Source organism: Pleurodeles waltl, chromosome 4_1 (genome assembly GCF_031143425.1).
Source record: "Pleurodeles waltl isolate 20211129_DDA chromosome 4_1, aPleWal1.hap1.20221129, whole genome shotgun sequence".
Lineage (NCBI taxonomy): Eukaryota > Metazoa > Chordata > Amphibia > Caudata > Salamandridae > Pleurodeles > Pleurodeles waltl.
The window spans coordinates 909,139,627-909,152,774 of record NC_090442.1 but is presented as its reverse complement, the minus strand read 5'-3'; the positions used below and the strand labels follow the sequence as shown (position 1 = coordinate 909,152,774).

Here is a 13,148-nt window from a genome sequence, read left to right as displayed (position 1 = left end):
TCTGCCCATCAGTGAGAGTGGTAGCACCCTCTAATGAACCACATCTCTGTGGAATCTATCCAATTGTGGTTCTAGATTTTTTAGGAGGAAGTTCTCCTGGGTCCTGGTAACATATCCCCAAATATTTAAAACCAACCTGACATATCGGTGCCCTGCAATCCTTAAGCAGGACTGGAGGGGGCCTGGCTAGGAGGAAGACCAGCGATTTTTCCCAAATGATCTGACAGCCAGATTGTTCCCCAAATATTCGGAGAACCTGCATTATCCTGTCTACAGGCCATCGAGACGTATAGTAAAATATCATCTGCGTACAGGGAAATACGCTCCTCTCATGTATCCCGTATCAAGGGGTCTTGCTGGATCCACGCTGCTAAGGGCTCAATCGCCAGCGTAAACAAGATAGGTGAGAGCGGGCACCCCGTTTTGTGCCTCTATGTAGGGCAAAGGGCTGGGAGAGCACAGCATTCACTCACACTAGGACAACTGGGTCCCAATATAACAGTCTGATCCAGTCTAAGAACCGTGGCCCCACACCAAACCTCTCGAGAGTGGTGAAAATGTAAGGCCATTCCATGCAATGACAAGAGTGCTGACTGCTCACCAGTATGGTCTTGTGTCATATGGCGGACCCCATATACCCTCCGCAGATTCAGGATCCGGATGGACCAACTTTACAATAACTGCATGTAATCTAGTGGCTAGGACATTCACCAGGACCGTAACCTCTGTATTGAGAAGGGAGATGTGCTTATAAAAACCACATTCCTCTGGGGCCTGCCTGCAATAGCTGCTGCTCTCTGATCCGTCGGAAGACGTCCCACCCCACCCTCGCTTCCGGGAAGATAGCCATCATGTGCTTGGCGATCTTACTCGCCATGCACTCAAACAGCTCAGCTGGGAGTCCATTTGGTCCCGCCACCTTACCCGCCTGCAACACCTGTAGTGCAGAGACAACTTCCTCCTCAGTTAGCTCAGAGTCTAATACCCCCCCTTTCTTGCTCTGAAAGCTCCAGCAGTGGTATGTCTTGCAGAAGATCCCTGCAATCCTCCCCGGTCATTTGTGTCGCTGCGGCATAAACTCCCTTATATTTAGTGAAGCTTCCGCTATAGACGCATTTGACCTATGGGTGACTCCCTCTTTGGACCCAATCTCCCGGATCCATGTTCGTTCACTGTCCCTCTTATCTAACCAAGCAAATAACTTGTTGGCTTTGTCGCTCACCTCATATAGTCGACGCTCGGATTTTAACAAATAGATCCATACATGTTGCTTGGCTAACGTATGCAGTTCCTGCCGTTTTAGACGCAATTGGTGTAGTCCACCGACTGCTTCCCCCTCTGTGTGGTAGGCGGCCTCAAGGACTTCAATTTATCTCTGCAATTGCCCACACTGTAAGTTACGTTCCTTTGCCTTGCCCCCTATCAAATCCTGTGCATGTCCCCGAGTACAGTTTTGAATGCCTCCCACAAGACACACGCTGAGTCCACAGACCCCAACATCGTCCTTGAAGTATTGCGTAGCCCTCTCCATAATTTTATCGCTGAAGGACTAGGCAGCAGGTAGTGGGCCTGCAGCGTGACTGCCACCTGAGAGTGGTCTGAGATGCCCCTCGGGTAGTGCGTGGCCTCCCTAAACCTCCCAATGCATGCCTGTGTGGTGAGTAGGTAGTCCAGCCTCGATGAGCCACCATGGGGCATGGTGGAGTACGTAAATTGCCACTTCTCCGGGTTGTGCTCCCTCCACAGGTCCGCCTGGCCAAAACAAGTCCAAAAAGGACCGCATAAGCCCTGAAGTGTCTGGTGCCCTCATATGTGAGACTATCCAATCCAGGGTCAAACCATCATGTCTCACCTCCCAAGATTAGTAGTCCCGTCGGGAGGCCCACCAACAGTGCTCCCAGTTCCGCCACGGTGGGGCCCTGCAGTCGTGGCGGGGCATAGAGTGAACATAAATTGAGAGTTTGTCCCTCCCAGTCCCCCAAAACTGCAACATCGCACCGATGTGTCCCACCAGGTATGGGTCAGTATAAATGGTATAGATTTTTTTGGGAGGATGCCTTCTCCCCTAGAATCTGCTGTGTAGCCCGCATGCGCAATTAGCTGATAGCCGAATCTGTCTAAGGGCTTGTATTGATTCCCTTTATGGTGCGTTTCCTGTAGCAGGATAAGTTCTGGGCCATGTCTGCGTAGGTATTGAAGGACGATGGTGCGTTTAATACAATTACCCAGCCCATTCACATTCTATGTCAGCACTTTAAGGGTGCGCACTGAAGTACCTGCCATTAGGAAACCTTTTTAAGTTTAGACAGTTGCAGCACCAGGCCCGCCACATGTTCCTTAAATGTCCCAGGTCACCATACTGCTGTGCAAAAGCATATAAATGCCATGTTACACTGAACTATTAATATTCCCCCTCTAGTAAGACCCCTCACCCTGCGATCCCGCAAAGCAGGCTTTGAACTGCCCAACCCACAACTCGAGGAGCACCTGTCTCCCTTAGGAAGTCAAACTGTTGTGTGGGTGTGATTGCGCCACCAAGTCTGACCATCACAGCCAACCATTAGCAATTAAATAAAATAATTAAATTAAATTCAATCCACCATTCAAAATAACCTTTGTTTTAAATTACCGCTGGAATTTCCTGTTCAGGCCCTGGCAAGCGGCAGCGACTAGTCTGAGCACGCCGGATGCCACCATCAAATTTCAGCTGGTAGCTCCAGCCGTCACAGCCCAGGGAGGCACATTTTCCAGACTACCTCCAACTGAGGCAACTGCCACCCCTCAGCATTCAAGCTTAGCAGTCCCCAATACGGGCCATACCGGGCCGCGCCCACCTATATAGTCGGCGATCTCATTGCTGCAGTTCCAGATTCTTGTCTTTGTGGCTGGGGTTCCATCTTCCTTTTTCCTTTATGTCCTCTTATGTTGACCTTGCGGCCGGGGCAAACAGCTGCCCGGGACCCCTCCAGCCACTCCCAGGCCTCCTTCGGCGTATCAAAGTGCCATGATATACCCTCTGCTACTACCTGCAGGTGCCCCAGGTAGAGCATCATGTATTCAAGTTCACAATCTCATAGTGCTTTCTTGACCTCTAGGAAGCTTCACTGTTGTCTCTGAACCCTTGGCGTAAAGTCCAGGAAAAAACGGACGACTGCATCCTCATATTAGAGATGCCCGCGAGATCTAGCAGCCTGCAGGATAGCGTCTATCTCGATAATTGAAGATTCTTCCAATGACTGTCCGCGGAGGGCCCCCAGTTCTTTTTCCGCTACTTTCTTGCGGTCTGCCGGCAGGAGAGTCACATCCAGAGTTACTGCATCAAGTATAGGCTCCAACGTTCCCTTCAGGTCTTGAATGGCCGCCATTATGGAGCCCAGCGAGGGTTCACTCGGGAGGACACCTTCCACCGCCTGCCCCCCCGGTCTCCCTCCAGTGTCATGGGTCCCCCTGTCTGCTTCAGGACAGCATACTTGTCCATTTAAATATTCTGCTGCGGTAGTCGGCCTTTCTTTTTTACCATATTTGGGGGACCCCCAGCCTCGTGACCCCTTTAGGGCCTGTGTAGGATTCTCTGGCTGGGATTCCTCCTACACTCTCTGCTCCCACTGTCAATGTCTGATGTTTGTCCTCCACATTGGAGAGGTCACTTCCCTCTGGCCTAGCAGCATCCTACCTCCTCCAATGCTCGTGCTAGAGGGACCCAGCCCCTCCTTCACTAGTTGCACACCCCAGCCTCTCCGTCCAAGTCAGCCACCTCCTTCGCAGTGGTCACGCTGTTGCCGGGCCCACCGCCGTCTTCGGGATCCCCCCTTATGGCGGGACAGGCACCCGATTCCCATGGGGGGTCCTTCTAGTTCTCCCGGGGCAGGCAGCCGACACAGGCACCTCACCTGTCTCCCCCACCTTCACCTATTCACCTCAGTCATCCAGTGTGCTTCTGGGCCCTCCTCATATCCGCTCACCCTTGCTCTGCGGCAGCTGCTGGTGTTGGCTGTGGGGCGGAGGGGCACCACAGGCCTTCGTTTTCTATGGCCATTGTGGCCTGTGGTTTAAGGGGAGAGGGACGCAGCACTCACGGGACCTTGGATCTGGCACTCTGCCAGCCTCTGGTCCCACTGCGGGCTGACTGCCCTGTCGCAGCCGCCACCTGCACGTTAGGTTCCATGCGGCAGATGCCGGCAACAGGCCGCTGGGTTCCTTCCTGGCTTCCGGCAGCCCCGGAGTCCCAGGGTCCACTCACATCAGTGACCCTTCGTCTCAACCTCACCCGGAGCTCCTCCAGTGGTGGGCAGTTCGGAGTTGATGTCAGAGTTCCAGGGGGAATTGTTCGATAGCCGCGGAGCTTTGCTAGTTGGCACCCATCTTGGCTGGCGCTCAGCCACGCCCCCCCAGATTCGTACTGTTCTTATCCTTCTTCCGCCTAGACTCACTAAGAGCGAGGACCAAGGTTATCTAACCTGCCTGGAATAATTGCATCATTCTAAAATTCTAATGTTGTATTTTTACATGTTCTTTTAATGTAGGTTAGTGGGGGGAAGTGTATGCAAAGATCCCATACCAACCATGCATTCTTCAGAAATGGCAAGTGTTGGTGCGAAACAACGTTTTGGCATGTTATCTGTTTAGATTTGTTGCAAACAGGTCTGTGTTTGATACTCCCCATAGTTGAAGTGTGTGACTATGGATTGTTTTAGCTGCTACCCATGTGACATGTTTAGCTCTGTGCTTAAATAGGCTTCCTGCAGTTTCTAGACCTTGAATATGAATGTGAGGAACCACAAGAGTGATGTCTTTCTACTGCACATTGCCAAAGTCCTGAGCACGTTTAAAGAGCAGATTTACCATGAATCGGAGTCGATACATTAGATTAACCACATTTTGAATACTATGGCATTTTGTAAACAAGTCTCTTTCAACAGCCAGTTGTCTAGGTATGGGTATAGGTGAAAAGACTTATGCTTCAGGTACGCAGCCACCACTACCAAACAAAACGCTATTTGAGCAATCTTTAATCCAAATGGTCATAATTTGAACTTGTAACACATTTCTAACTTTACAAAACAGATATATTCTGTGTGCTGGGTGTATTGATATATGGAACTGCATGGCTATAAGGTAAATCCAGAAAGTCATCCTTATCTAGTAGTGGTAGGAAAGCATGTCGATTTGTCATTTGAGAGCTTTGTGTCTTTACACATTTAGTTTATGAATCCCAAGGCCAGTGTTGGCCTTGGTGCATTTTCTCCCAATGTGCTGACTGTTGATTTTGGCATTTTTATTTTTTTAAAGGAGTCTTTGGTTTAAAAGGAGGCATGCACATAACCTTTAAAATACTAGCTATAATTCTACACCTAATCACTGAATGGTGGAATTAAGTACATGTGAATCTAGAAGAAGTTCATGTATCAAAACCATCTATTCACTTTGACTGGCTGCAGAACCCTCCCTGAAGGAGGTATAATCAGCTCAAATCAGCTCAAGCGTCTGCAGAGGAATCTCGGAGACCTTAAAGATTATTCTCAAGCAGAATGTGTAAAATATGTCAGTTTTCCAATAAAAGAAAACCCTCAAACTTACTCTGCTTAATTTGTGCTCCGTCCTCGTGCAGGCGTCCATGAAGGTTTGTGCAATGACGGACAAGGAAGCGTCGACTACTTCATGTACATGAACATCAAAGATAAAATTGGGATTCTTCAAAATGTTCACCCAAAACCTCAGAGGTAAACTGAAGAAAAAAAAAAAAAAGACAAAATATTATTACAATGTCCAAAGCCAGTTATTGAACCACGTTTTCTGACTGCCCACCAAACAGAGATTAAACAATATTGATTTCTTCTAAAATACACACCCTGTAGTAACTGTAAAAAAAAAAATTATCGAAAGTGAAGGGTCTAACCTATTAATCCATACAAAAAATGGGTTTTATGTAACATTCAATACAAAACAACAGCACACTGTCTGGTAAATAAGCAGACCAAGAAGTAAATTATGTACAATGGCGCTGTAGGCAAGCTAGCATTTGCTGATTTTCTTTCAAAACCAAATACCATTTCCTCTTGTTTTTCAATAAATCCAATTACAATAAAAGATAGGCAGGAAAAGATAATGCCTTATGCTACAACAGACGTCTCTCTACTTTAAACACAAGATCATTGATAGTCTTGAAAGAAAGTCAAATTATGCATGGAAGCATTTATGAAAATTCAACATTGTCCTCCTATATACTGCTCCACAATACAACCTTGATAAACCTGTTTTTTTCATTATTTGTTGTATATTTGCACACTGACAGTTTTAATCATGACATGTTCTGCTTTATATCTATAATAATGTGCTGCTTATTTTACGTAGTTTCCTCATTCGAGTATGTTCTGGAACAAACCTCACCTGTTTGTTTTCCAGATGTGAATGGTATCGTCATCCTTGATCTCATGCTTTTCTGCTTGTTCATCAAGAAAGTCAAAGAAGTATTTTACAGCAGGTGGTACAATTTTACTGGAAGTGAGTACACTTTGAAAGAAGTTATCTACAAACTGCTGAAGCGTACCCTGCAGTGGAAGAACAAAAATAAATTGAAATTAGGCTTTTGCTTAGTACAGTTCTAGTTCCAATGTAAAGAACCCCCTTACATTTTATATAAACAGCTCAGAAAACTCTTACAGCCAGAGGCATTATCCATATAGATCTCCTCTTTCCCACTAATTGAGGAACAGAAACAAAGCTACTAGCATAGCACCCCATCCCTCTGAGGTAAAGAACATGGGGGTGCATCAGGATATACTGACAGGAGAGGGTACATTAAATTCAGTCTACACTACACCATACATTAGCACACTGTTCTGCCACTTACAGGTTGCTTTCCATAATCTGGTTTTCAGGCTTATCCTGGAACCTAATCTAGACTACACATTCTCCACTTCCTGCAAAAGAATAAAAATTCCTCACAAAATAACAAATTCATTTTAGTACACCGATACAAGGGTTTATCTTTGATGCAAGTAAAGTCAACATCGACTGATAGCTAGAATGTCAGTGCGCCTGATACTATTCAGCAGGCTATATGTTAAGGATAGTAATCTCAATGACCTGAATTAGGTTTCTTTAGAATTAGTTATATTGATTAAAAAACATAACAGGGAGCTGATAACCCTGATCTAATATTCAGGTCAGAGCATTCTGGTCAACACACAAATTATTACTATCACAATGATATTAATGTCACAATCGGCAAGGTCATTTGTTTCTCGTGGGTGACCCATTTTTTTTTAAGGGTCCATCAAGGTCAACTCCAACATCAAGTTCTCCAAGCTCGTCCCTCTCTAGCAGAATTTTGGTAACTGACTTTACTCCTCCATTGGTAAAAAGGTGTCCATAGTCTACAATCACGGTTTTAATTTGCAGAAATATAAGTTTAATAACTTGTCAAAACAACCCTGCATCCTGAGGTACAAATCCTACCTTAACAGAAAGAAGCCTAGTCAAGTAGATTTCAGTTATGGCTTTGGTTCGTTCCTTTTCTTTCATGCTACCTCGCTTTGATTTACTGTCATCTACTTCATCAACCGACCGGACAAGGTGCCAAAATTTATTTTCTTCTTCCAGCAATGCATGCTCTGTGGAGAAATAGTGACATGTTCACATAAACTCTGCTCAAGTCAAATGACTCCTTTCTTCTCCTACTTTAGTTGTGATAGTCTTCTTATCCAACTGAGTCTTTACTAGTTCCACAAGTACCATCTGATCTAACACGTGGGTACATTTGCAGGATTGATAACATTTACTGATGATGCTCTCTTTTTTGGCCCAACGTTTTCCTACTTCAGCCTCTCTTACTTACCACTCTTCTCTTACTATTCACCACTCGATCTTCCCTTAGGTAAATGATCCTCACTTGGTGAACTTCGGGTATTACAATGATGGCTGTGACAACTGACTAGTCAGTTTATGTGTGTGCCGCTCAGAAATATGTCACTTCCAATTCGATAAAGTGCACCCTGTTTCTGCAGGGTTCATCCTATCCCTCCCATGATGACACAGGATCATCTATGTGTGTATGACACCTTCTACTTGACCATACAGAACCTAGGCCACTCACCTGTTCTTAACTCTTCCTAGGTAGCACAGGGTTTTATGAATGGCACCTCCTACCTCTACCTACATAACATACTGTAACCTGCTGTAGAATCCCACCCCCAGATAAAAACGGTACTCTGGTCATAAATCAAGCCCCTACTGTTCCCTAGATGACCGTTTCTGGAATGTACAGGGAATGGCCTACCACTCCTTGGATAGCAAAGTGTTCTATCTGTGAAGGACACACATTCCCTTTACCTAGATAAGAAAAGGTGCAGTGTCTGTAAAATGCATAACCCGGTCCACGGATAATGTGGGATGCATTGCCTGAGCTGGGTATCTCACGTTGCCTCATAGATAACAGTCACCTATCTTTGCATGGCACTTCCTACCAATCTCTACATAACACCTGTACTGGGCACTTCTTATCTCTCAATAGGTAACATGGTCTATATGCGTGCCGTATGCCTGCTGCCTCTTTTTAGATCACATTTTGAATGTATGTGTGGTTTTCTATGACCAAACACATTGCCCCGCATCAACTTACTAATTTCCCTTCTTAAATTCGCCTTTACGCCTGAAGCCCCCTCCCTAGCCTCTCCTTTTAAGGGGAGAGGTTCATTAAACAGTACTCAACATAAAACGTACCTCACATGTGTAAACCGCACCTGTCAGTTTGCCTGAGTAATGTCATTTCATTGTATTAGCTAAGCATGCATGTCAATCTGAGGTCGCTAGGAAACTTAGTCCTCCTTTGCATTGGCAATGTTTTTCTCTTTCAGGGCAATACAATTAATGAAGAATTATCATAAGATCTCACAAGATAACTGAAAACATTTAAGAGGTTCCTGCTAGGCCCAAGAGAAAGCACAAATATTGTCCATCATCCAGCAAGAAAAGTTGACAAACTATTTCACACGCTGAGGAACGGATGTCAGAGACCAAAATATGCATCAATAATTAGAGCTCCCAACCTAGGCAGAGGGCAGTGTTACTGAAAAGGAGCCAAATATTTGTTATGGCAGTCAGACAACACTGCAGTTTAGTTCTGAAGTCTGAATTAGTGTGCAGTACGAAAACCTCATGGCATGCACGAAATGGCCCACCTTGCAGTTCTTTCCCACTATCTGTAGCAGCAAATAACTAACAGGGGAAGCAGTGTAAGTTGTCAATGGTCCAGCCAATGTCCCTCCAGGACAGGAGTGTAGATGCCCATGCCCCCACCATAGCCTTTAAGGCACCAGTCATTTTTCTCTCTTTCAGCCACTGAAGGAAGGCTTGAAAAAAGTCAGTCCACACACTGCAGCTGTTCTGCAGGTGTCACTGTAGAAAGACTTATTTGGAGAAGCGCCCCACCAGAAATTGACACTAGAGGTAAGAAGGAAGCATAACATCAAGGATTAGGGGCGAGGTGGTGGAAGCACAACACTATGGATTGAGGTGCACTGGTTGGGTGAAAACGGATAGCAGGTGTAGGGTGTGAGGAAGCACATTAGAGAGTTGGGACGAGGGATACATTACAGCAAGTTTACATAATTTTATAAGAGGGCATTGTGTGTGACTCCATTCCCTACATGGTTAGGGAATTGCTTAGCAGCTTCAACTATCAAAGTCACAAAGTACAGGAACTTTATCCCTGGTTTGGTATGTCAGACAACAGCATTTTTTCATAGATAGGGCTAATAAAGTTATTTGTATAAATCTCTTTAAAAGCAGAAAAACTAATCATTGGGCAGATATCACATTAAAGAGTGAAAACCTATGGTAGAAGGGATGGCCAACTAAATAAAACTGAGATGAGTGGGACAGGCGCTGTCAGAGGATGGACAGGTTGGAATATATTTACGTGGTACATCAAAGTCACAAGAGAACTGTGTACTTATCCACAGACTCAATAAGCTGGATAGAGCTCATTTATGTGTCAAACTGCTGAGATTGGGAGCTGAGATTTTTTTTTCTTAATCTGAGAACTCCATCAACTCACTTGGCAATTATGAATAACTGGCCAGTGGATAGAATTGACTATGTAAGTGGAATTTGCCAAGGATAAGGGCAGGCCAGTTTCTTTATTCAACCTATATTCCTGTGGAAGGGGGAAACGTGAAGTGTGATTTGATCAAAGAGTGGTAGTTCTCCATTCGTGACTGCACTTTCCTTTTCGGACTATGTTGTCATCCGCGACTAGGCTAACACAGGTTAGCAACTTTTACATATTTATATATAGTACAGAGCATACTCCACATCAACCTTAAGGGTTACAATGGCAAAATCTACAGATTCGATCTTACAGCAACTTGATATAGTAAGCCTTAATCAAAACGCTAAGTCGCTTTGGGGGACCTCAAAGAAGGAAAATACTTGGGCGCAAGAAGTTCACTCCTGAAGTAATGCAGCTGAAGTTGGGTTTGATGTGAATTGTTCTAGACCCGCAGACAATCTGTGGGTGCCTCTCAGACTGTCATTTTACATGGGGATAGCTGTCAGTGGTACAGGGTCTCAGGGGCAGAAGGGGGCAATTTATTTAAGAGGCTGTCTGCTAAACTGCTTCATGGGTTCCTCCCTTGCTTCATGTGGGCTCTTCCTCATGGGTTTGGGAGAATGGTCCCTGCCACAGAACTAGACAGGCCCTAGGCAGGCTTTGGCGAATCAAAAATACTACTGTGCAATAGTGGCTGAGCAATGTACTCAGAGGCTGCACTGGGCCTACTCATGAGAAAAAGAACAGAGAAAAAGGGGAGAACTAATAGTAGAGGAGGAACCCTAAGTATCCAAAAGAAAGGGTAGAAAAGGGTGAAGGCAGGGAAAACAGTGTAGCAAGAAGGGAGGAATGTGACAGAAGCCAATGGAAAGAGGTTAGGAGGTGAGAAGAAGGGCAGCTAAAAAGGAGCTAGAAAAACAAGTGGTATTACCAAAGGGTAAGCATAAAAGGAGAATAGACTGAAGAATTGAGAGTAAGGAATGAAAAGTGGTGATGTAAAGTCCCTATTGCCCAACTGCATCCTTAGCAGGCAGAGACTTATTTTTCTCTCTTCTTGCACAATCGACCTGTCTTTGAAGCAGATGCCATCTGTTCTTATCTTTCCAAGAACCTGTGAAAATGTCACGTCATTGAGAAAATGACATTGATAAAACATGATGGGCAACAATGACTTTGAAAGAACACCCAACACAACGTCAGTCTGGAACAAGTGCCTTTTTATCTCTATCTCAAGGTCAGATAATAATAATAACAACATCAACCAGTGTAGTCTGAATTGATGCGTTTTTACCTTATTTGTTTTTAAGATCGTGTCTAAGGTTAGCATAGTGATGCACGCAGGTTATGTCAGACACTCCTAAAGTTATGTCAGAAATTCCCATCTCTGCTAAGATATAGTATAAAAGGCCCACCAATCAACCACTTGTAAGGAGAGGTCCTTTGCCCCAGATTATTATGTAAGACACTGCCAGAAGATCATGACAAACTATCCCACTGCCAAGATGCCACTGCATCCCGTTCTGCACTGAAATCTGATAGCGAGCAAAGTCAGAAAGGAGTTAAGCTGATGAGGTTGTGTGGGGCTACAACCTGCTTCTTCACATTGAATTGCTGATGCATTGTACTAGGTTTACTCGCAACACCCATGGGTGTGAAGGAAAGCTTTGTAGAGCCAAGCTAGAGTTTTAGTTTAGGCCTCAGAGGCAGAAGAGAGAAATATAGGTAACATAAGGCTGGAATAAACAGCAAGCAGGAAGAGGAAAGTTTGACATATAGGAAGGACAAATTAGGGAAAGAATGATGGTAAAGGGTAAGGAAGAGGAAAAAAAAAAGGGTAAAGAAGGTGAGCCTTGGAGCGGACGTAAAAAAATGGAAAGAAGAACAGAAGAGAGGATAAGGAAGAAATGGATGTGATCAAGGGAAGAATGAAACAGGAGAAAATGTAGTGGGGAGAGGGAAAGGGAGCTAAAGGAAGTAGGAACAAGCAAAAGGGAAGGGAGGAAAAACAGAAGGGAAAGAGCCAAGTCAGGGAAGAAGGAATTGTGAGAAGTGAAGACAAGACGCATCTGTGAAAGAAAAGAGGAGGCAGAACGGCAGAGAGAGTAAAGGGAAGGTGGGCATCAGAAAAGGATCAGATGTAGTTAGAAAGTGTAATGAGAAGGAGTGCAAACGGAAAGAAAAGAGAAGGTAAAGTAGCAAGAACAGGAAGAAAAACTAAGAAATTAAAGGAGCTAAAGATGTGTGATGGGGAAGTGTGCGCAGGTGGATTGGAAGGGGAAAGTGTAAGGAGATGGAGAGTGGGATGGAGAGACAGAAGAGGAACCATGGGTGAAGCAAGGATCCGTAAGCTATCACTCGTGCAGCAGATGCAATGGCACAGGGGCCTAAGGGTGCAAGAAGATTACTGTCTCTCAATTATGGGCATCTTAGTAACAACCTAATTGTATCATACAACCATTTTAGGGTCCATTATACCGTTACTTTGCCTCAAGACATTGAAGCTGGAATAGCTTTACAATGATCATTTAGTTCTGTTGCAAATATTTTGGTACATGGTGGCTAGATATCTGTAACTAGCCACAAACCTGGAAATCAGGAAATCTTTTGCGATTCATACAGGTAAATTAGCGTTTCCCTCCACCCCCGGAAGAAGAGAAAATGTGCAGATTTGTGACTAGGGCTAAAACAATCATGCAATATATTTTTAACTCTATTGACCTTCACTTTTCAGTCTAAAGCAATACAGTGCATGCTCCAAATCTGCATGCATTGGGGGCCTAAAATAAGCGAGAGACGTAATTTGTAGAAGAAAAGCAAACAAATTACCTATGATTTCTGCTACAGATAAAAGAAAATTAAGGGTTTGTTTTTTAGATGTCAAATATATTCATCCCCAGCATAACTGAGTACGTTTTAAACACTGAGTTTTTTAAATGTATAAACTACTAAATTAACAAATCACAACACAGTAAGTACATGTTGATAACTTCTGTTAGCTTTTTCTACAACATATCCTAATTGCTAAGATGCTTAGCAAGTCACCGACTAACTACTCAAGGTAGTTGTATAACACAAACATTCCTAAAATGAGCTTGCA

The 13,148-nt window shown here is 44.5% G+C and overlaps 1 protein-coding gene across 5 annotated transcripts in view; it reads right to left on the bottom strand.

Moving 5' to 3' along the window:
* Positions 1-13,148, bottom strand: part of PLXNB2 (plexin B2) — a 640,303-nt gene that overhangs the window by 32,050 nt on the left and 595,105 nt on the right. For all 5 annotated transcript variants that reach the window (XM_069229655.1, XM_069229656.1, XM_069229658.1 and 2 more), the window contains 3 exons: positions 7,459-7,613; positions 6,388-6,548; positions 5,578-5,725 (listed from right to left, as the gene is read on the bottom strand). In XM_069229655.1, coding sequence (XP_069085756.1) covers positions 5,578-5,725; positions 6,388-6,548; positions 7,459-7,613 — 464 coding nt within the window. The remainder of the gene's footprint in view (positions 1-5,577; positions 5,726-6,387; positions 6,549-7,458; positions 7,614-13,148) is intronic.